Below are 25058 nucleotides of genomic sequence, written 5' to 3' on the forward strand. Positions count from 1 at the left end.
GAGAAAGATGGGGTGGGAAGGGAGAGAGGGAGAGAAAGATGGGGTGGGAAGGGAAGGGAGAGAGAGAAAGATGGGGTGGGAAGGGAGAGAGAGAGGGAGGGAAAGATGGGGTGGGAAGGGAAGGGAGAGAGAGAAAGATGGGGTGGGAAGGGAAGGGAGAGAGAGAAAGATGGGGTGGGAAGGGAGAGAGGGAGGGAAAGATGGGGTGGGAAGGGAGAGAGAGAAAGATGGGGTGGGAAGGGAGAGAGAGAGGGAAAGATGGGGTGGGAAGGGAGAGAGAGAAAGATGGGGTGGGAAGGGAGAGAGAGAGGGAAAGATGGGGTGGGAAGGGAGAGAGAGAGGGAAAGATGGGGTCGGAAGGAAGAGAGAGAGGGAAAGATGGGGTGGGAAGGGAGAGAGAGAGGGAAAGATGGGGTGGGAAGGGAGAGAGAGAGAGAAAGATGGAGTGGGAAGGGAGAGAGAGAAAGATGGGGTGGGAAGGGAAGGGAGAGAGCGAAAGGTGGGGTGGGAAGGGAGAGAGGGAGGGAAAGATGGGGTGCGAAGAGAGAGAGAGAGAGATGGGGTGGGAAGGGAGAGAGAGAGGGAAAGATGGGATGGGAAGGGAGAGAGAGGGGGAAAGATGGGGTGGGAAGGGAGAGAGAGAGGGAAAGATGGGGTGGGAAGGGAGAGAGAGAAAGATGGGGTGGGAAGGGAGAGAGAGAGGGAAAGATGGGGTGGGAAGGGAGAGAGAGAGAGAAAGATGGGCTGGGAAGGGAAGGGAGAGAGAGAAAGATGGGGTGGGAAGGGAGAGAGGGAAAGATGGGGTGGGAAGGGAGAGAGAGAGGGAAAGATGGGGTGGGAAGGGAGAGAGAGAGAGAAAGATGGGCTGGGAAGGGAAGGGAGATAGAGAAAGATGGGGTGGGAAGGGAGAGAGTGAAAGATGGGGTGGGAAGGGAGAGAGAGAAAGATGGGGTGGGAAGGGAGAGAGAGAGGGAAAGATGGGGTGGGAAGAGAGAGAGAGAAAGATGGGGTGGGAAGGGAGAGAGAGAGGGAAAGATGGGGTGGGAAGGAAAGGGAGAGAGAGAAAGATGGGGTGGGAAGGGAGAGAGAGAGAAAAATATGGGGTGGGAAGGGAGAGAGAGAAAGATGGGGTGGGAAGGGAGAGAGGGAAAGAACACATACACAATCTATGTCTCAATTGTCTCAAGGCTTAACTTGTCTCCGCCCCATTCTCACTCAAGTGGATTTTCCAAGTGAGATAAATACGGTATCATAGCTTTCATCCGGATTCAACTGGCCAGTCTATATCATGGAAAGAGCAGGTATTCATAGTGTTATGTACACACAGTGTAGGTCCAAGGTGTATCAAAAATATTTGAGCTATTTTCACAACCATAATTATGGGCACAGTAGCTGGCAGTGGCGCGAAAAGGCTGGGTTTTGAGTTGTGTGTGGGAAAGATGGGGTGGGAAGGATCCAAATGTACTCCATGGCTAAATATGGGGTAGCTTCAAGTTGTGTATTTAGGGTCTTTTATGTATTGCCTTCAAATCAACTCCAATTGGAATGTTAGTCTAGTTCTATGTTATAGCCTAGTTTGTTAAATAGCCTGCCCCATATTTGTAATATGTTGAACATGTTTGCTGTCCACGTTGTTGCAATTGCATTGCTTCAATATGGAAATACATTGTTAAACATCGGCTATAGCATTCACTCTGATATAGGGGCCTACTGTAAATTGCAGTCTGGACATGGACTGTCACGACTTCCACAGGAGTCGGTCCCTCTCCTTGTTCGGGCGGCGTTCGGCGGTCCACGTCACCAACTTTCTAGCCACCGCCGATCCACTTTTCATTTTCCATTTGTTCTGTCTTTGTCTTATCACACCTGGCTTCACTCAACCAATCACTTGTTTATTATTTAACCCTCTGTTCCCCATGTTGTTTTTTTTATTTTTTTTTATTTCACCTTTATTTAACCAGGTAGGCTAGTTGAGAACAAGTTCTCATTTGCAACTGCGACCTGGCCAAGATAAGGCATAGCAGTGTGAACAGACAACACAGAGTTACACATGGAGTAAACAATTAACAAGTCAATAACACAGTAGAAAAAAGGGGAGTCTATATATACATTGTGTGCAAAAGGCATGAGAAGGTAGGCAAATAATTACAATTATGCAGATTAACACTGGAGTGATAAATGATCAGATGGTTATGTACAGGTAGAGATATTGGTGTGCAAAAGAGCAGAAAAATAAATAAATAAAAACAGTATGGGGATGAGGTAGGTGAAAATGGGTGGGCTATTTACCAATAGACTATGTACAGCTGCAGCGATCGGTTAGCTGCTCAGATAGCAGATGTTTGAAGTTGGTGAGGGAGATAAAAGTCTCCAACTTCAGCGATTTTTGCAATTCGTTCCAGTCACAGGCAGCAGAGAACTGGAACGAAAGGCGGCCAAATGAGGTGTTGGCTTTAGGGATGATCAGTGAGATACACCTGCTGGAGCGCGTGCTACGGATGGGTGTTGCCATCGTAACCAGTGAACTGAGATAAGGCGGAGCTTTACCTTGCATGGACTTGTAGATGACCTGGAGCCAGTGGGTCTGGCGACGAATATGTAGCGAGGGCCAGCCGACTAGAGCATACAAGTCGCAGTGGTGGGTGGTATAAGGTGCTTTAGTGACAAAACGGATGGCACTGTGATAAACTGCATCCAGTTTGCTGAGTAGAGTGTTGGAAGCAATTTTGTAGATGACATCGCCGAAGTCGAGGATCGGTAGGATAGTCAGTTTTACTAGGGTAAGTTTGGCGGCGTGAGTGAAGGAGGCTTTGTTGCGGAATAGAAAGCCGACTCTTGATTTGATTTTCGATTGGAGATGTTTGATATGGGTCTGGAAGGAGAGTTTAGAGTCTAGCCAGACACCTAGGTACTTATAGATGTCCACATATTCAAGGTCGGAACCATCCAGGGTGGTGATGCTGGTCAGGCGTGCGGGTGCAGGCAGCGAACGGTTGAAAAGCATGCATTTGGTTTTACTAGCGTTTAAGAGCAGTTGGAGGCCACGGAAGGAGTGCTGTATGGCATTGAAGCTCGTTTGGAGGTTAGATAGCACAGTGTCCAAGGACGGGCCAGAAGTATATAGAATGGTGTCGTCTGCGTAGAGGTGGATCAGGGAATCGCCCGCAGCATGAGAAACATCATTGATATATACAGAGAAAAGAGTCGGCCCGAGAATTGAACCCTGTGGCACCCCCATAGAGACTGCCAGAGGACCGGACAGCATGCCCTCCGATTTGACACACTGAACTCTGTCTGCAAAGTAATTGGTGAACCAGACAAGGCAGTCATCCGAAAAACCGAGGCTACTGAGTCTGCCGATAAGAATACGGTGATTGACAGAGTCGAAAGCCTTGGCAAGGTCTATGAAGACGGCTGCACAGTACTGTCTTTTATCGATGGCGGTTATGATATCGTTTAGTACCTTGAGCGTGGCTGAGGTACACCCGTGACCGGCTCGGAAACCAGATTGCACAGCGGAGAAGGTACGGTGGGATTCAAGATGGTCAGTGACCTGTTTGTTGACTTGGCTTTCGAAGACCTTAGATAGGCAGGGCAGGATGGATATAGGTCTGTAACAGTTTGGGTCCAGGGTGTCGCCCCCTTTGAAGAGGGGGATGACTGCGGCAGCTTTCCAATCCTTGGGGATCTCAGACGATATGAAAGAGAGGTTGAACAGGCTGGTAATAGGGGTTGCGACAATGGCGGCGGATAGTTTCAGGAATAGAGGGTCCAGATTGTCAAGCCCAGCTGATTTGTACGGGTCCAGGTTTTGCAGCTCTTTCAGAACATCTGCTATCTGGATTTGGGTAAAGGAGAACCTGGAGAGGCTTGGGCGAGTAGCTGCGAGGGGGGGTGGGGCTGTTGGCCGAGGTTGGAGTAGCCAGGCGGAAGGCATGGCCAGCCGTTGAGAAATGCTTGTTGAAGTTTTCGATAATCATGGATTTATCGGTGGTGACCGTGTTACCTAGCCTCAGTGCAGTGGGCAGCTGGGAGGAGGTGCTCTTGTTCTCCATGGACTTCACAGTGTCCCAGAACTTTTTGGAGTTGGAGCTACAGGATGCAAACTTCTGCCTGAAGAAGTTGGCTTTAGCTTTCCTGACTGACTGTGTGTATTGGTTCCTGACTTCCCTGAACAGTTGCATATCGCGGGGACTATTCGATGTTAGTGCAGTCCGCCACAGGATGTTTTTGTGCTGGTCGAGGGCAGTCAGGTCTGGAGTGAACCAGGGGCTATATCTGTTCTTAGTTCTGCATTTTTTGAACGGAGCATGCTTATCTAAAATGGTGAGGAAGTTACTTTTAAAGAAAGACCAGGCATCCTCAACTGACGGGATGAGGTCAATGTCCTTCCAGGATACCCGGGCCAGGTCGATTAGAAAGGCCTGCTCACAGAAGTGTTTTAGGAAGCGTTTGACAGTGATGAGGGGTGGTCGTTTGACTGCGGCTCCGTAGCGGATACAGGCAATGAGGCAGTGATCGCTGAGATCCTGGTTGAAGACAGCGGAGGTGTATTTGGAGGGCCAGTTGGTCAGGATGACGTCAATGAGGGTGCCCTTGTTTACAGAGTTAGGGTTGTACCTGGTGGGTTCCTTGATGATTTGAGTGAGATTGAGGGCATCTAGCTTAGATTGTAGGACTGCCGGAGTGTTAAGCATATCCCAGTTTAGGTCACCTAACAGAACAAACTCTGAAGCTAGATGGAGGGCGATCAATTCACAAATGGTGTCCAGGGCACAGCTGGGAGCTGAGGGGGGTCGGTAGCAGGCGGCAACAGTGAGAGACTTATTTCTGGAGAGAGTAATTTTCAAAATTAGTAGTTCGAACTGTTTGGGTATGGACCTGGAAAGTATGACATTACTTTGCAGGCTATCTCTGCAGTAGACTGCAACTCCTCCCCCTTTGGCAGTTCTATCTTGACGGAAGATGTTATAGTTGGGTATGGAAATCTCAGAATTTTTGGTGGCCTTCCTGAGCCAGGATTCAGACACGGCAAGGACATCAGGGTTAGCAGAGTGTGCTAGAGCAGTGAGTAAGACAAACTTAGGGAGGAGGCTTCTGATGTTGACATGCATGAAACCAAGGCTTTTTCGATCACAGAAGTCAACAAATGAGGGTGCCTGGGGACATGCAGGGCCTGGGTTTACCTCCACATCACCCGCGGAACAGAGAAGGAGTAGTATGAGGGTGCGGCTGAAGGCTATCAAAACTGGTCGCCTAGGGCGTTAGAAGACAGAGAATAAGAGGAGCAGGTTTCTGGGCATGGTAGAATATATTCAGGGCATAATGCGCAAACAGGGGTATGGTGGGGTGCGGGTACAGCGGAGGTAAGCCCAGGCACTGGGTGATGATGAGAGAGGTTGTATCTCTGGACATGCTGGTTGTAATGGGTGAGGTCACCGCATGTGTGGGGGGTGGGACAAAGGAGGTATCAGGGGTATAAAGAGTGGAACTAGGGGCTCCATTGTAAACTAAAACAATGATAACTAACCTGCACAACAGTATACAAGGCATATTTACATTTGAGAGAGACATACAGCGAGGCATACAGTAATCACAGGTGTTGAATTGGGAGAGCTAGCTAAAACAGTAGGCGAGACAACAACAGCTAATCAGCTAGCACAGCAGGTAGAATGACGATTGATTAGGCAGAGAGGGTCGGATTAACTACACACAGAGCCTAAGTGCGGCTGGGGCCGACAGATAAAACATAAACAAGCAGAATGGATTACCGTGATTAATGGACAGTCCAGCATGCATCAGCTATGTAGCCAAGTGATCAGTGTCCAAGGGGCAGCGGTGGATGGGGCAGGGAAGCTGGACTGGCGAGTGTTATCCAGGTTAGAAAACTAACAATGACTAAATAGCTTGTAGCCAGTTAGCTGGTTAGCTTCTGGAGGTTCTTGAGTGTGTTCTAAAAATGTAAAGATAATAGCGGTTCCGTATCACATTGGGTGAGGCAGGTTACCGGAAGGTATAAACAAATTAAAAATCGAAAAGGGATAGAAAGTAAATATGGGTTCAGTGAGTGTTTGGGACGCGGCGATTCAGACGGTTAGCAGGCCTGTGCTAACAAGCTAACAGTTAGTAGACGGTGCTAAACACGGTAGCAGTTAGCGGACCGGGCTAAACAAGCTAGCAGTTAGCAGGCCGAATTTGCAAGCAAGGAGATAGCAAGGGCTAGAGAGTTAGCCTTTGGGGACGTCGCGATGGGGGGAGTCTGTTTATTCCTCTTCATGCGGTGACATCGATGGACCGGTCGTGGGTCTGGATATTGTAGCCCAGGAGCTCAAAATGTTCCGTTTGCGATGGGAATCCGGGGATGAAAAATAAAAATAAAATAATAAATAGGTCCGTTATGCTCTGGTTAGAGTCGCGTTGTTCGAACTGGCGAGAGCTTTCCGAGCTAAAGGTTAGCTGATGACCGGTTAGCTGAAGACCGCTAGCAATGTTTTGCTGAAGCTGGTAGTTAGTTGGCTAGCTTCAGTTGAGGGGTTCCAGATCCGAAGTAAATATGAATACTTTAGGAAAAATAGCTACGTTGGGTGAGGCGGGTTGCAGGAGAGTATTTAGAAGAAGTTGAGGTTCAGCAAAAAGTTTTAAAGATATGTGAAGAAAAAAAAAAAAAACGAAAACAAACGATATATACAAGGGACACGACACGACAACACGTCCTACTGCTACGCCATCTTGGATCTGTGAGTGATTGTTATTTGTAACGTGGATTATTGTCAGGCGTTGCACTTTTGTTTTGGACCGTGTTTTTGGCACTAGTATGTGTTATGTGCTGTCATTTGGTACCGGTATTAAAGTGTGCCTGTTTATTATACTCCGCTCTCCTGCACTTGACTTCGCCTCCCATATGCACTCATTACAGAATCACTCACCTCACTTACAACATCTGGGCACAGCCATGGATCGCGTGCTGCAGACTATGGATCGTTGGGAGAGAGGAGGAGGTTTTTCAGCGCCTCCACCAGCACCACTTACTACAGGTCCCACTGTCCACCCCTCTGTCACCTATTCCCAGCGGGATTCGACTCGCTGGGAGTATGATGGGATTTCTACTACAGCTGAAGCTCTACCTGACGACCGTCCACCCGGCTCCTTCAGGGCGTGAGAGTGTGTTTCCGCCCTCGTCTCCCGCCACTCAGGCAAAGCCCTGGATTGGGCCAACGCCGTATGGAGTGAGGGAGACGCGGCATTGGACCATTACGCAGAGTTCACCCGCCGCTTTCGGGCAGTGTTCGACCACCCGCCTGAGGGTCTAGCGGCAGGGGAATGTCTGTTCCACCTGAGGCAGGGGATGAGGAGCGTGCAGGATTTCGCCTTGGACTTATGGACCCTGGCCGCCAGCACAGGATGGAACGAAATGGCCCTGATCAATCACTACCGGTGCAGTCTGCGCGAGGACGTCCGTCGGGAGTTGGCCTGCCGAGGCACCACCCTCACTTTGGACCAGCTGGTGGACCTGTCCATCCGGCTGGACAACTTTCTGACTGCCCGCGGATGTCCGGATCGGGACCTGTCAGTTCCATCCCCCAGCACCTCCATCCCCCAGCACCGATGCCCATGGAGCTGGGAGGTGCTGTACTTAGGGCACCCGGACGAGGGGCCATTCCCTGCACCATCTGTGGCCGCAGAGGGCACACTGCTGGTCGGTGCTGGAGGGGTCCCTCAGGGAGTCGAGGCAGCAGGCAGGGCACTCTCGTGTCACCCCAGGTGAGTCGGCACCAGGCTCACCCAGAGCCCCCTGTTGCTCACATGTATGTGTTTATTTCATTTCCTGAGTTTTCTCCACATTCCCGACATAAGGCGCAAGTAGATTCAGGTGCTGCTGGGAATTTTATTGACCGTTAATTTGCTCATAGTTTAGGGATTCTCCTTGTTGCTGTGGATATGCCCTTCCCTGTGCATGCCCTAGATAGTCGACCATTAGGGTCAGGGCTGATTAGGGAGGCCACCGCTCCACTAGACATGGTTACGCAGGAGGGTCATGAGGAGAGAATCAGTCTCTTCCGTATTGATTCTCCTGCATTTCCCATGATGCTGGGCTTACCCTGGTTGGCCTGTCATAACCCCACTATTTCGTGGTAACAGAGGGCTCTCAATGGGTGGTCACGAGAGTGCTCAGGGAGGTGTGTGGGGGTTCCATCGGTGCGACTACGGTGGAAAGTCCAGACCAGGTCTCCACTGTGGGCATCCTCTCTGAATATGCCGATTTGGCTCTCGCCTTCTGTAAGAAGAGAGGGACTAAATTACCACCTCATCGACGATTGTGCGATAAATCTCCTGGTAGACGCAGCACTTCCCAGGAGTCATGTGTATTCCCTGTCACAGGCGGAGACGGTGGCTATGGAAACATATGATTCCGAATCACTGCGGCAGGGATACATTCGGCCCTCCACTTCACCTGCCTCCTCGAGTTTCTTTTTTGTGAAGAAGAAGGATGGGGGTATGCGCCCGTGTATTGATTATCAAGGGATCAATCAGATCACGGTGAGGTACAGTTGCCCGCTGCCTCTCATCGCCAGTGCGATCGAGGCAATGCACTGGGCACGCTTCTTCACTAAATTGGTTTCTCAGGAGTGCTTACAACCTGGTGCGTATCTGTGAGGGGGACGAGTGGAGATGGCATTTAGTACCACCTCAGGGCACTATGAGTACCTCGTCATGCCGTACTCCGCTACACGCGCCGAGCATGTGTCCCTGGCGCGCAGGGTGCTTGGTCGCCTGTTGGAGCATGACCTGTACGTCAAGGCTGAGAAATGTCTGTTCTTCCAACAGTCCGTCTCCTTCCTAGGGTACCGCATCTACATGTCAGGGGTGGAAATGGAGAGTGACCACATTTCAGCCGTGCGTAATTGGCCGACTCCCACCACAGTAAAGGAAGTGCAGCGGTTTCTGGGGTTTGCCAACTACTACCGGAGGTTTATCCGGGGTTTTGGTCAGGTAGCAGCTCCCATTACCTCACTGCTGAAGGGGGAACTGCAGTGGTCAGCTGGGGCGGACAGGGCTTTTGGTCACCTGAAGGCTCTGTTTACCTCTGCTCCCGTGCTGGCTCATCCGGAACCCTCTTTGGCGTTCATAGTGGAGGTGGACGCGTCCGAGGCTGGGATAGGAGCTGTGCTCTCTCAGCGCTCCGGTACGTCACCAAAGCTCCGCCCCTGTGCTTCCGTTTCGAAGAAGCTCAGCCCGGCGGAGCGAAACGTGGGGGACCAGGAGCTGTTGGCTGTCGTCAAGGCTCTGAAGGCGTGGAGACATTGGCTTGAGGGGGCTAAACACCCTTTTCTCATCTGGACTGACCACCGCAATCTGGAGTACATCCGGGCGGCGAGGAGACTGAACCCTCGACAGGCAAGGTGGGCCATGTTCTTTACCCGTTTTGTTTTCACTCTATCCTACAGACCAGGTTCCCAGAACGCTAAGGCAGGCGCACTGTCCCGGATGTATGACACAGAGGAGCGGTCCATGGATCACACTCCCATACTTCCGGCCTCTTGCCTGATGGCACCAGTGGTGTGGGAGCTGGACGCGGACATCTGCCGGGTGTTACGCACAGAGCCCACTCCCCCCAGTGTCCAGCTAAGCACCTGTATGTGCTGTCTGCTGTCCGCAATCTATTGGGCCCACACGTCACCCTCCTCTGGTCATCCTGGTATCGGTCGGACGTTGCGTTGCCTTATTGCGAAGTACTGGTGGCCCACCTTGGCCAGGGACGTGAGGGTTTATGTTTCCTCCTGCTCAGTGTGCGCCCAGTGCAAGGCTCCCAGGCACCTGCCTAGAGGGAAGTTACAACCCCTCTCTGTTCCACAATGGCCGTGGTCACACCTGTCGGTGGACTTCCTGACGGATCTTCCTCCCTCACAGGGAAACACCACGATCCTGGTCGTTGTGGATCGGTTTTCTAAGTCCTGCTGTCTCCTCCCTCTGCCTGGTCTCCCTACGGCCCTACAAACTGCGGAGGCCCTGTTCACACACGTCTTCTGGCACTATGGGGTTCCTGAGGACATAGTCTCTGATCGGGGTCCCCAGTTCATGTCCAGGGTCTGGAGAGCATTCATGGAAGGTCTGGGGGTCTCGGAAAGCCTTACCTCAGGTTTTCACCCCGAGAGTAACAGGCAGGCGGAGAGAGTAAATCAGGATGTGGGTAGGTTTCTACAGTCATATTGGCAGGACCGGCCGGTGGAGTGGGCGAAGTTCATCCCTTGGGCAGAGATGGCCCAGAACTCACTCCGCCACTCCTCCACTAAACTCTCTCCTTTCCAGTGCGTACTGGAGTATCAGACGGTTCTGGCACCGTGGCATCAGAGCCAGATCGATGCTCCTGCGGTGGACGAATGGTTCAAGCGCTCGGAGGAGACCTGAGACGCCACCCATGTGCATCTACAACGGGCCATGAGGCGGAAAAAAGCGAGTGCCGACCGTCACCGCAGCGAGCCCCCGGTGTTTGCACCGGGGGACCGGGTCTGGATCTCGACCCGAAACCTGACCCTCCGCCTGCACTGCCGGAAGCTGGGTCCGCGGTTTGTGGGGCCATTTAAAATCCTGAGGAGACTGAACAAGGTATGCTACAGATTACAGCTTCCCCCAGATTATCACATTAATCCCTCGTTAAATGTGTCTCTCCTCAGGCCGGTGGTGGCTGGTTCACTCTAGGAAGCTGAGGTGTGGGAGATTCCTCCGCCCCCTCTGGACATCGAGGGGGCCACGGCATATGCTGTTCGAGCCATCCTGGACTTGAGGCGTGGGCGAGGGGCCTTCAGTACCTTGTGGAGTGGGAGGGGTACGGCCCGGAGGAGAGATGCTGGGTGCCGGTGGAGGACATCCTGGACTCGAGGCATTGGGCGAGGGGCCTTCAGTACCTCGTGGAGTGGGATGGGTGCGGTCCGGAGGAGAGATGCTGGGTGCCGGTGGAGGACATCCTGGACTTGAGGCATTGGGCGAGAGGCCTTCAGTACTTCGTGAAGTGGGAGGGGTACGGTCCGGAGGAGAGATGCTGGGTGCCGGTGGAGGACGTCCTGGACCCTTCGTTGCTGCGGGATTTCCACTGTCCCCATCCGGATCGCCCTGTGCCTTGTCCTCTGGGTCGTCCCTGAGGTCAGTGTCGGCGCGCTGCTGGAGCCGCGTGTCAAGAGGGGGTATTGTCACGACTTCCGCCGAAGTTGGTCCCTATCCTTGTTCGGGCGGCGTTCGGCGGTCGATGTCACTGGCTTTCTAGCCACCGCCGATCCACTTTTCATTTTCCAAATTATATTTGCACTTCTCCAGAAATGGCAGACTGAATTGCATTGCATTCGAGCAATGTAGGCATAACTTTTCACCATAAACCCATGGATGGTTAATCTTTAAAATAAAAGTTTTTTAAACCAACAACAATATTTCTTAATAGCTTATCTTGTCCCATGGCACTGTGTGCACATGTAGGCCTACATTTGATTTGATGTCTTTATGGGTAATATTCACTAGTCTATACAAAGAACTAGGCTTCTGTCAATTGCCGAAGATAGAGACCTGTACATCTATCTACCCTATAAACTAGATCCATTAGCCGTAAGCAGCACAAACACAGACCCATGCATGCAGAAGCCCTAAATGTGCTCATAGAAAAGGCCTCAACTCCAGAAATGTATATACACAGGTTTGTAATTACTCATTCATAATTATTCCACAGATTAACTTCATGTTTTGTGCATGCAATATAAGGTGCCTATGAAATAACAGGAAACGATTATACTCAGGTGTTATTAGCATAAGGGCAACCATAAGATTTTCACATCGTAATAAAATTATAGTAAAATAATCATAATTTTGGTGGGGTTGTTTTCTGCAGCGCATTTCCATCATTCGACCTCAATAGGCAGATATAGCACCTTCTCACACCACATGTGAATTCATTGTCTCGTGTGCATACCATGATCATCTAACATAATTATCCAGTTAGTCCAAAATAAACCTTGAATTCAAATGAAATGTTTGCTGACAATTATTGTCAAATCAAATCAAAGTTTATTTGTCACGTGCGCCGAATACAACAGGTGTAAACCTTACAGTGAAATGCTTACTCATCAGCAGCCTACACTTTACCCTAATGCACCAAATTATTAGCCTGGTTTAAGGACATTAGCAACAAACATTTCACTTATTCATTGTCTTATCAACATTATATTGGAATTATAGGGATTTTAAATATATATATATATATATATATATATATATATATATATATATACAGTAGCCTATTTCCAAACAAAGTAGCCATTTTCATTTGCCACAGAAATTAATGTAAAAACGTAAATGCTGAGGATATGGCTTTTGCAAGTGCCAACATCCCTCGAAAAATTGTCAATCCCAAAATGTGTGCATTCATTAACACATGTAATGAACGGAGGTAAAAAAAACTATCACGACTTCCGCCGGAGTCGGTCCCTCGCCTTGTTCGAGCGGCGTTCGGCGGTCGACGTCACCGGCCTTCTAGCCATCGCCAATCCACTTTTAATTTTCTATTTGTTTTGTCTTTGTTTTCTACACACCTGGTTTCAATTCCCCCATTACATGTTCATTATTTAACCCTCTGGTTTCCCTCATGTTTGTGTGCGTGTTTTTTCTATTGTTCAGGCTGTTACTGACGGCTGGTATTTTGTTGTTATTACGCCCGTTTATTTCGTGGTACCGGTATTGTTCCCGCACCATAGTATTGTGTTTATACTGGTGTTATCTTGTATACCTTGTCCACACATCTCAGCTCTTTTGCGCCTGACTCCTTTCACCAGTTACCCACAGCCTTGACAAAAACTGAAAGCATCTCCATAAACTACAGACACTGACACACAATGATGTGTGTTCTTCTCAGACAGTGTAATGTGTTTATTTTTTATTTTTTTATTTTTACTAAGTTATAGTTCATATCCGGAAATCAGCCAATTGAAATAAATATATTTGGCCCTAATCTATGGGTTTCACATGACTGCTCAGGAGCGCGGCCATGGGTGGGCCTGGGAGGGTATAGGCCCACCCACTGGCAAGCAAGGCCCAGACAATCAGAATTAGTTTTTTCAAACAAAAGGGCTTTATTATAGACAGAAATACTCAGTTTCATCAGCTGTCCAGGTGGCTGGTCTCAATCCTGCAGGTGAACACGGACGTTCTGCCAAATTCTCAGGAACGACGTTGGAGGTGGCATATGGTACAGAAATTAACATTCAATTATCTGGCAACAACTCTGGTAGATATTCCTGCAGTCAGCATGCCAATTGCACACTCCCTCAAAACTTGAGACATCTGTAGCGTTGTGTTGTGTGACAAAACTGCAAATTTTAGAGTGGCCTTTCATTGTCCCCAGCACAAGGTACACCTGTGTAATGATCATGCTGTTCAATCCGCTTCTTGAGATGCCACACCTGTCAGGTGGATGAATTGTCTTGGCAATGGAGAAATGCTCACTAACAGGTATGTAAACAAATTTGTGCACAAAATGAGGGAAATAAGCTTTTTTTGTGTGTGTATGGAACATTTCTGGAATCTTTTATTTCAGCTCGTGAAAAATGGGAACAACACTTTACATGTTGCCTTTATATTTTTGTTCAGTATACAAATAGCATTCTCTGCCAAATAATAGGCTTTGTGCAATTACTTTTCGTAGAGCTACGCCTCCCCTGACTTGAGCTACACCTCCCCTGACTTGAGCTACACCTCCCCTGACTTGAGCTACATCTCCCCTGACTTGAGCTACACCTCCCCTGACTTGAGCTACACCTCCCCTGGCTTGAGCTACACCTCCCCTGACTTGAGCTACACCTCCCCTGACTTGAGCTACATCTCCCCTGACTTGACCTACACCTCCCCTGACTTGAGCTACACCTCCCCTGACTTGAGCTACACCTCCCCGAAACACTCACTCACAACCAAACAATGAATTATTGATTGGAGACAGCTTGTTTCAATTAAAGAGCATTTCCTTGGATTTTCTCCCTGCAGCAAACCCAGTGGATAATGTTGTAAATACCAGTCAAAGATAAAACCCTCAAAAAACAACCAGAACGCCTGGCTCTAATCATTGTATCAACTTCTCTTTTCACCTCTGACTGTGTGTTTTTGAAGCTCACTACTAATATATACACCTGATCCTCAATCAGCAGTAGCATCTCAATAGAACAAAATGACAGGAGAGGAGGCTTGGACAAATGTTCTCCCATCAGTCTGTTAGCATGTCCTTTCTCCTATAGGAAACAGCCAGAGAAATGTCTCCCCGCTGGGCAAAGCAGTTAGTTCAACCTAGTTTTGATTGACATTTGGTTTGGTTGTCAGCTAACGTGAATTCAACGTGAAATAAAAAACATTGGAATTAGGTGAAAAGTTGGGTGAAAATAAGATGAAATGCCGTTATATTGACGAGTTTTTGCAAATCCAATCAGTTTTTCACGTAGATTCAACATCATCACATTAATCTTGGGTGTTGAAATTACATGGAAACAACGTTGATTCACCAGTTTTTCACCAGACCCTGACTCTCTCTACCCTTTCTAGAAAACGGCAGTTTTCAACTCCACCCCTTCCTTCTCTGGTGCTGGGGGCTGCTTCCACACCTCAGTTGTGGGCTTGGTAGAGGAGCTGTCTATGGGAGGGTTCGTTGGAAGGTCGGGCAGGTGCCATGCGATGAAGACCAGATACATCCCAGAGCCCACCATCCCTCCCAGCAGAGGAGCCATCATGGGAACCCAGAACCAGTAGTTATAACACCTAGAGAGACGAGGAGGAGGGAGGATTAGTTTCCAAGTCTGCAAGTGAATCAACTTCACTTTAACAACTCGTGCCCAGTTCCAAATTGAAATATGGTGTCTGTGCCATGTGTGTCCGTCATGTGCCTGGTCTAGCATATTGATATCCGCTGGTAGATGTTCCTATAGACATAAAGTGCCTTACGGGAACACTTGGCACCTTAATTTGGGAGAACCGGCTCATAGTAATGTCCGGAATTGAATAAATGGAACGGTATCGACCACATCAAACACATGGTTTCTATGTGTTTGATACCATTCCATTTACTTCAGTCCAGCCATTAATATGAGCCATCCTCCCCTCAGCAGCCTCCTGTGTGTGGCACACTTGGCACCAAACACACAAACACACAAATCAGATCTACCTCTAGTCCAGGAGTATGCCACTCCTTTCATATGGTTCACTCTTCTCTCCCGTGCACTTAACTGACCTACTGACCACTTCCTGTAATACCTGACATGTTGCACACCTGCTGACTCAGGTCAAAAGGTGTTTGTGTGTTAGAAGACGTACGTGAACACCTCAGTGCCCCAGCCGGCTGTCAGTGTCAAGAGGCGTGGCCCCAGGTCACGGGCAGGGTTTATCGCTCCGCCGCAATTGGACGACATCGACATGCCGATCCCCAGGACTACCACGGCAACGATGGGCGGGATCAGAGCGTCGGGGGCAGGACTATTCTTCTGGTCATCCAATGGGAGGATGCAGAGCATCAACATGGCAGTGCCCACCACCTATAGAATATGAGACATTTGTGAAACCAGGAAATACAGGACAAGAGCTTGGGACGATAAGGTTCTATCTGCAAAAAGATGATTCTGAGATGATTGGCTTTATTAAAGTTCCAATCCCTCATTGGTTTGAATGGTGTCAACAATGTCTTGTATTCGTTTGAACTTAACATGAATTGGGTTATTTAGGGTACTATATAGGTAGAGAACATTGAACAGAACAAGGCTATGTCAATAACTCAATCTGGACAAAATGCAGATAGAACCTTATAGTTCCAAGCTCTCAGAGTCAGTTGGTAAAAACATATTCAGTTTCATTTAGCTTTCTTATGTTTCAGAATGTTCACATTTATGACACCATTATGGTTTCCACTAGATAGCACAGCCACAAAGTCAACATTTTCTGTATCGTAACAATTAATGATAATGTAATCTTAATTGAAGGTTAGGGTTAAGCATAAGGTTAGCAGTGTGGTTTAAGGTTAGGCATAGGTTTAAAATCAGATTTTAAGAAGAGAAATGTAGGAAAATAGGCAGGGTTTATGACTTTGTAGCTGTGGAGGTTAGTGACGAAGGCCAAACGCTCTGAGGAAGGCCTTGAAGTCGATACGTAAAGTTATTAAAGAGCAGTGATACTATCAAGATCAGTGTGCGGGTTTCCTCTTTTTCTCATCTTATTCAGCTGTTACCATTCACCTGCAACAAAGATGGCTCAGATGAGTGAGTGCCTTTTGAGTTAGTGACAACACACCATCATCCGTTCCTGCTTCGTACTGTATCATATTGGTCTGACCTGGTCTAGGATGCTGCTGCTGAGAGATAGGTGCTCGGAGGGATAGGTGGCAAAGATGGACGCCGTCTCATTAGCCCCATACACTGTCAAATTCCCTCCACTGAAGTCCATGATAGCATCTGACAGAGAGAGAGAGCTGGTTGTTCAGTCATCATGGCACACTATACCATAATGTCTTACTACTCTATGCTACTGAATATGCATGTAACAAGGTGACATGACACCAGTGATTGGTGGGACTGGTGTGTGAGTGTGTCTGACTGACCATAGTAGACCAGGAAGACCAAGCCAGAGGCCAGGTAAGCTCCCAGCACCTGACACAGAGAGTATGGGAGCAGCTTCACCCAGGGCACCCTGCCCAACGAACAGAAACTCAGAGTGACCGCTGGGTTCAGATGGGCTCCTACAGGAGAGAGAGAGAGGAGAGATAGAGAGAGACGGAGGGGGAGGAGAAGAGAGACGGAGAGAATCAGTCAACCTCCTGTTTATGATCTCACCCACTAAATCTGTGAACATCACAAGCACGTACAGGCACACACACACACACACACACACACACACACACACACACCCTCTAAAAGACTGAGAGTGTGTGTGGGAGTGAGACCTTGGAGAGTTGTGGCCACTACAGTGACAGCCTGATGCAGAATTAATCACCAGGACATTACAGACAGCTAGCACTGTGTGACCACAGTAATGTTACAGTCATGTGGAAGTCTGGGCGCCCCTACGTCTATTACTGCTGCCAGACTGACATTGCCAGTAGGGTCTAAATACGTAGAATGGGAGAGTACAGACATATAAGAAACGCTAAGGAAATCAGGCTTAGTCATGGTGCACAGCAAACTGTCCAGTGTTACCTAGTGTTGATTTTTCAGTAATATTCCAAGTGTTGATTCAGGTGTTCAATTAACTCTGTAAGTGTTACATTAACACTCATTGCTGTAAAAAATAACCCAAGCGTTGGTGTTAATAACCAGTGTTAAACCAAAACCATACCCATTATTATCATATTTCCCAGCATGCTCCATTGCAGGTGGATTTTTGGAATTGTTTATTTCAATATCTATGTTTTTTGAAGGTACTGTTGATTCATTAATCTTATACTACTTAAATATAAATAACATACATACATAACATCTAAACTAATCCAATCTCTTACTTGGATTTATTGTGCCCGTTATTGAAATGGTTGTTCCAGTTTAGATGGTTTAGCCAAAGTGTTGAATATCCCCACGCTGTCTGTATTCTAATATGAATTACATCACTTTGCAAGCCTTCATAATGTGACTTGCAGGCCTGAAGAGCATGATTTGCAGGCTACTGTGTCAGGGTAAAACTAGGCCCTCAAAATAAGGACTTATTAAATATTGTATTGTGTTGAATGATAACATTTTCATGATAACATATTTGGCTGTCAGTGTTGATTTAACACTGGAGAATTTGCTGTGTGTTTTCATTTCAGTTTGTCATTGAAACAGCTATGTACTCTACCAGTGGAGGCTGGTGGGAGCAGCTATAGGAGGATGGGCTCATTGTAATGGCTGGAATGGAATTATTGGAACAGTATCAAACACATAAAATATATGGACACCACGCTTGACTTCGTTCCATTAATTCCATTCCAGCCATTACAATGAGCCCGTCCTCCTATAGCTCCTTCCACCAGCCCCCTCTGTACTGTACATACTGTATACTGTATGAGTTGTTGTTTAAAGTGGACAAACTGACAGTATTTATTCTAGTCCAAGGATTGGGATGGGTGTTGGTTTGGGATGAAAGGTGTAGTAGGGTTTACCTGAGACCCCCTTGCAGAGGTACATGGCAGACATGACCCCTACAGAGAAGGCCATGTTGGCTGAGAGGTACTGTCCCTTAGTCTCTCTACTGGTCTTCACCTGGGCTGATGCACTACAGCCAAACATCTAGAGGAAGACAGAGGGGGAGAGAAGGGAGGCAGAGATAAAGTCAAGTTAGATTAAAGAGGCAGTCTGGTCTCATAGACTAGACGTAACATAGTAAATATAAATCTGGGATACTCAAATTAGTATGATATTCAAAGTTTAGTGCTGAGCGATTAGTGCTTTTTGAGGTCGGTTCATTTTCGGGTACCATTTATTTATTTTTTACATTAAATGCACTATGCATTATGTAGGATGAAAGCTGCAACAACACAGAATAAAACAATGAATAAAAGTCCCATGATGGTAGTGACTGTCCATAACTGCTAATCACGTATTAACCATCATTTATTCACATCACTTAAGTTTTCTATGTTACGTCTACCCCTGACTCCAGGTTGAAAGAATATTGTGAGGGAGGAGATGAGACAGTGGAGGGGAGAAAGAGGGAGGGAAGGAGGGAGGGAGAAAGAAAGAATTAGAGAAGCAAAGCACAAGTACAGTAGAAGTAAAGGGGGTGTGAGGGGATGTGATAGAGAGGGGAAAGAGAGGAGCTCAAGGGAGAAACTGTAAAAGAAAGAGAGGGAACATTAACTGCAGCCATGGCTAGAAGGACATCCAGTTCAATTACGGACTCCTCTTTAAATCTGCGTATTCCTTCAAAGCTCAGTTGTCCTGAGTCTGCACAACTCTGCCAGGACCTAGGATCAAGAGAGACGCTCAAGTGTTTTAGTACTATATCTCTTGACACAATGATGAAAATAATCATGGCCTTTAAACCTTCAAGCTTTAAACCTGCATTCTGGACCCTATTCCAACTAAACTGAAAGAGCTGCTTCCTGTGCTTGGCCCTCCTATGTTGAACATAATAAACGGCTCTTTATCCACCGGATGTGTACCAAACTCACTAAAAGTGGCAGTAATAAAGCCTCTCTTGAAAAAGCCAAACCTTGACCCAGAAAATATAAAAAACTATCGGCCTATATCGAATCTTCCATTCCTCTCAAACATTTTAGAAAAGGCTGTTGCGCAGCAACTCACTTCCTTCCTGAAGACAAACAATGTAAACGAAATGCTTCAGTCTGGTTTTAGACCCCATCATAGCACTGAGACTGCACTTGTGAAGGTGGTAAATGACCTTTTAATGGCATCAGACCGAGACTCTGCATCTGTCCTCGTGCTCCTAGACTATAGTGCTGCTTTTGATACCATCGATCACCACATTCTTTTGGAGAGATTGGAAACCCAAATTGGTCTACACGGACAAGTTCTGGCCTGGTTTAGATCTTATTTGTCGGAAAGATATCAGTTTGTCTCTGTGAATGGTTTGTCCTCTGACAAATCAACTGTACATTTCGGTGTTCCTCAAGGTTCCGTTTTAGGACCACCATTGTTTTCACTAAATATTTTACCTCTTGGGGATGTCATTCGAAAACATAATGTTAACTTTCACTGCTATGCGGATGACACACAGCTGTACATTTCAATGAAACATGGTGAAGCCCCAAAATTGCTCTCGCTAGAAGCATGTGTTAAAGACATAAGGAAATGGAAGGCTGCAAACTTTCTACTTTTAAACTTGGACAAAACAGAGATGCTTGTTCTAGGTCCCAAGAAACAAAGAGATCTTCTGTTGAATCTGACAATTAATCTTAATGGTTGTACAGTCGTCTCAAATAAAACTGTGAAGGACCTCGGCGTTACTCTGGACCCTGATCTCTCTTTTGAAGAACATATCAAGACCATTTCAAGGACAGCTTTTTTCTATCTACGTAACATTGCAAAAATCAGAAACTTTCTGTCCAAAAATGATGCAGAAAAATTAATCCATGCTTTTGTCACTTCTAGGTTAGACTACTGCAATGCTCTACTTTCCGGCTACCCGGATAAAGCACTAAATACATTTCAGTTAGTGCTAAATACGGCTGCTAGAATCCTGACTAGCACCCAAAAATTTGATCATATTACTCCAGTGCTAGCCTCCCTACACTGGCTTCCTGTCAAAGCAAGGGTTGATTTCAAGGTTTTACTGCTAACCTACAAAGCATTACATGGGCTTGCTCCTACCTATCTCTCTGATTTGGTCCTGCCGTACATACCTACACGTACGCTACGGTCACAAGACGCAGGCCTCCTAATTGTTCCTAGAATTTCTAAGCAAACAGCTGGAGGCAGGGCTTTCTCCTATAGAGCTCAATTTTTATGGAACGGTCTGCCTACCCATGTCAGAGACGCAAACTCGGTCTCAACCTTTAAGTCTTTACTGAAGACTCATCTCTTCAGTGGGTCATATGATTGAGTGTAGTCTGGCCCAGGAGTGGGAAGGTGAACGGAAAGGCTCTGGAGCAACGAACCGCCCTTGCTGTCTCTGCCTGGCCGGTTCATCTCTTTCCACTGGGATTCTCTGCCTCTAACCCTATTACAGGGGCTGAGTCACTGGCTTACTGGGGCTCTCTCATACCGTCCCTGGGAGGGGTGCGTCACCTGAGTGGGTTGAGTCACTGATGTGATCATCCTGTCTGGGTTGTGCCGTGGCGGAGATCTTTGTGGGCTATACTCAGCCTTGTCTCAGGATGGTAAGTTGGTGGTTGAAGATATCCCTCTAGTGGTGTGGGGGCTGTGCTTTGGCAAAGTGGGTGGGGTTATATCCTTCCTGTTTGGCCCTGTCCGGGGTGTCCTCGGATGGGGCCACAGTGTCTCCTGACCCCTCCTGTCTCAGCCTCCAGTATTTATGCTGCAGTAGTTTATGTGTCGGGGGGCTAGGGTCAGTTTGTTATATCTGGAGTACTTCTCCTGTCCTATTCGGTGTCCTGTGTGAATTTAAGTGTGCTCTCTCTAATTCTCTCTCTCTCTTTCTTTCTCTCTCTCGGAGGACCTGAGCCCTAGGACCATGCCTCAGGACTACCTGACATGATGACTCCTTGCTGTCCCCAGTCCACCTGGCCGTGCTGCTGCTCCAGTTTCAACTGTTCTGCCTTATTATTATTGGACCATGCTGGTCATTTATGAACATTTGAACATCTTGGCCATGTTCTGTTATAATCTCCACCTGGCACAGCCAGAAGAGGACTGGCCACCCCACATAGCCTGGTTCCTCTCTAGGTTTCTTCCTAGGTTTTGGCCTTTCTAGGGAGTTTTTCCTAGCCACCGTGCTTCTACACCTGCATTGCTTGCTGTTTGGGGTTTTAGGCTGGGTTTCTATACAGCACTTTGAGATATCAGCTGATGTACGAAGGGCTATATAAATACATTTGATTTGATTTGATTTGAGTTCTAGCACGTTCCCTTCCTCAGCTGTGTGATTGAGCAAGGTCCCAGCCTGCACACAGACTCATGAATGCATGGACAAGCTGGAATAGACCTAACGGTCACGGACTAACATACAGTATAAACTGTAACAATATTGCCCATATTAATGACTGACAGTCACACAGCAACTAGAATCAGTTGAAGCACACATACACCTACTTCCTCTTGCTATCTGGGTCATTCCACCAATTCAATGTCTTTTGAGAAGTGTAACTTGGTAAAAAACAAATTAACTGGCTAAAAAAACACGTTTCCCCATCTCTAGAGGGTTGCCCTTTCCTGCAGTCAATGACCAAAATCTTAAAACTGCCTTATTCAGGGAAGGATCGACAGATTTTTACCTTGTCAGATCGGGGATTCGATCCAGCAACCTCTAAGGTGTTCTTAATGTTTTGTGTATTGTTATATTCCCTGTCTGATTCCCAGTCCATCCACTAGACAGCAGTAGGATATCACATGATGTCTCTTGGCCACTTGAAACCAGTTGCATCTGGTTTGGGTAGAGAGTCACGGAGCCAAAAACGGGAGGGGTGCCATACAGCTAAAACCTCTCTGGTTATAGCTTCAAGCTATCAACTTCTTATCAAGTCATAATGTACCAAATTACTTTTTCATAAGCTACTGTAATAGGATACTGATAAAAATATGTTCACATTTCGACGTAGGCAGTGGTGGAAAAAGTACCCAAGTGTCATACTTAAAAGTGAAAGTCACCCAGTAAAATACTGCTTGAGTAAAAGTCTAAAAGTATTTGGTTTTAAATGTACTTAAGTATCCAAAGTATATGTAATTGCTAAAATAAAAGTAAAAATACACATTTTTCAAATTCCTTATATAAAGCAAACCAGACGTCACCATATTCTAGTATTTAAACAAATATACACGGATAGCCAGGAGCACTCCAACACTCATTTACAAACGAAGCATGTGTGTTTAGTGAGTCCGCCAGATCAGAGGCAGTAGGGATGTAGAGGTGACCAGATCTTCTCTTGATACGTGCATAAATTTGACCATTTTCCTGTCCTGCTAAGAATGCAAAATGTAATGAGCACTTTTGGGTGTCAGGGAAAATGAATGGAGTAAAAAGTACATTATTTTCTTCAGGAATATAGTGGATTAAAAGTAAAAGTGGTTAAAAAACAACTTAAGTAGCACTTTAAAGTATTTTTACTTCAGTACTTTACACCACTGCATGTATGAACCTGGTTGCAATAAGTGGTGTTGACTGGTGGTCATTTGTCTACTTACTATTTACTCAGGTTATCTCAATTCTTATTTGTGGAGAGGAAAACCTGCAAGTAAGCACTTCATTGTACTGTGCATATGACACACACACATATATACACATACATATACACACATATATATATATTATATTTGTCTTTTTTTTCTTCTGTCTATAAAAATAGTGTGCTTTATGTTTTCCATTTTGAACAGTAAGGCTTTAGAAGCTAGGCTACTCACCAGCAGAACAAATGTTCCCAGCAGCTCTCCCAAACACTCCCGAGCCAAGGGGTTCGTCACCCTCAGAGTCCGCTTCACCCCCTCCATTTGGGGCTTAAAGCTGGGTCCCTTATCCCCCATCTTTCTGACCTCTGGGGCCACTGGCCAGTGATCTTTGTCTGGTACCTGCCCTCTCTCCTTCATCCCCAATACCTGTTTGTTAGCCTGGACCTGTCCCTCTGTCCCATCTACATGCATCTGTGCCTAAACCTGTAGCTTACACCTGGCCAGCCTACAGATTATGTGTATGTTGCTCTGTGCAGATCTACTGGTTTCTGCAGAATCTTGTAGTCAAAGTGGTATTCACACACTGTCAAAGGCAAAAATAAAAAGTGTCATTCAGTCAATAACAGCTGTCATCTTCACCTGTCTGTGGCCTAATGTCCGTCATCATCTTTCCCCGTGCACTCCTTTACTAGCTAGTTACCGTCTTTATCAGTGTCCGACCTGTCCCCTCATCAAATCCACGTCAACCACACACACACACACACACACACACACACACACACACACACACACACACACACACACACACACACACACACACACACACACACACACACACACGCACGCACACACACACACACACACACACACACACACGGCTGTCCATTAACTAAAGTATCGGATCTGATCATCAATCAGACTTTGGCCTCCATAACCATGAACTCTAAACTGCACAAAACCTAGTTTTAAATCCTAGTTAAATGTCATCCTTCTTCTAAGCAAACAGTATCTGCTGTGTTTTTGGTGTGATTAAACATTTGAGCTCCTTTGTCTTACCATGCTTGAGGAAGTCAATTAGCCAGCTAAGTCATTTGAGAAAAAAGTTGAATCCCAGATTGATATTGCTATCTTGAAAGCTACCAAGCTACCTAGCTACCAAGCTAACTAGCTACCTAGCTACCAAGGTAACTAGCTACCTAGCTACCAAGGTAACTAGCTAGGCATATCCTTTTAGCTGTTTTGTCCGATATAAAAATAATTAGAACATCATCATAGTTTTAACCCGATATCTACTTATCTGGGCTTAAAATGAAGTATTGCAACACATCTCTGACTGTCTTCCCTTGTTTCTCTAGTCTTCTTTGTATTGAGTAAAATGCAGTTCAATATTGAGTGAGCGTTGTGTAAGAGTGGTGTATAATATCTGTATGTTGTGTTTACAACCCCACCTGACCCTAAAGATACCACAGGGAATTAGATAAGGACCATGTGACCTTCCGGGGGGGGTTAGCATCCTTGACAACATGATCTCCTAAGGTGCCGTGTGTGTGTGCATGTGCTTGTGTGTGTGCATGTGTCCGTGTGCGTGCATGCCCATTTGTGTATTCTGATTCTTCAGTATTAGTACATTCAAACGAACTTCACAATCGTACAACACTGCCCTTTGGTTCTTTTGGCAAACCTAATGTAGGCCTGTGCCAACTAGGCAACTAATCATTAATTAAGCCTGTGTTGACAACTCCACCAGAGTGATAAGATAGGTCAATATAACCACATTGATCACTCTTGTAACAGTGTTGAGTAATCTACTGTAATTAATAAACCACAGAGAAAAATGAAAGAGCGTACAAACACAACTGAGGAAGGCAGTGAATTGCCCTTCAATTTCAGGTAAATTAAATTAGAAAATATGTGCTTAGAGTTGGCACAACTCTGTATTCTACATGACAGACCCATGTGTCTGCTCTAGAAAATACATTTCTATCTGAACGTTATGAAAAGTCACTTCTCCTGAACAGGCCCCGATGAAACCCTCAGGATAATAAAAAGACAGTACCGATAATGAGGAGATAATGACTCAGGGAAGACAGATACTAATGAAACGCAGCTTGGTTGAAATGTTATGAAGTATCACTAGCTCACTAAAGGTCACACTGGGGAGCAGAAAACAATGACTTGGCATTATTCTCTTGTTAGGGGCAGAAAAAGCTAAGCTTAGTATTACATCGGCTATAGCCTAATGCCATCTTATCACATGGTCAGGTGTCAGGGAGGGAGACC

The 25058-nt window shown here is 46.7% G+C and overlaps 1 protein-coding gene and 1 long non-coding RNA gene across 2 annotated transcripts in view; one reads left to right on the top strand and one right to left on the bottom strand.

Moving 5' to 3' along the window:
• LOC139420869 (uncharacterized) overlaps nt 1-25058 on the top strand; it is a 247742-nt gene that overhangs the window by 191804 nt on the left and 30880 nt on the right. The gene's annotated exons all lie outside the window — the stretch shown is intronic.
• LOC139420828 (aquaporin-10-like) lies at nt 12539-23570 on the bottom strand. Its single transcript, XM_071171156.1, has 6 exons — nt 23013-23570; nt 18137-18263; nt 16604-16741; nt 16339-16457; nt 15331-15548; nt 12539-14778 (listed from the first exon to the last, which is right to left on the bottom strand). Exons 1-6 carry the CDS (start codon nt 23247-23249, stop codon nt 14562-14564), a joined length of 1056 nt encoding a protein of 351 aa, XP_071027257.1. The 5' UTR covers nt 23250-23570; the 3' UTR covers nt 12539-14561.

This window comes from Oncorhynchus clarkii, chromosome 2 (genome assembly GCF_045791955.1).
Source record: "Oncorhynchus clarkii lewisi isolate Uvic-CL-2024 chromosome 2, UVic_Ocla_1.0, whole genome shotgun sequence".
Classification (NCBI taxonomy): Eukaryota; Metazoa; Chordata; class Actinopteri; order Salmoniformes; family Salmonidae; genus Oncorhynchus; species Oncorhynchus clarkii.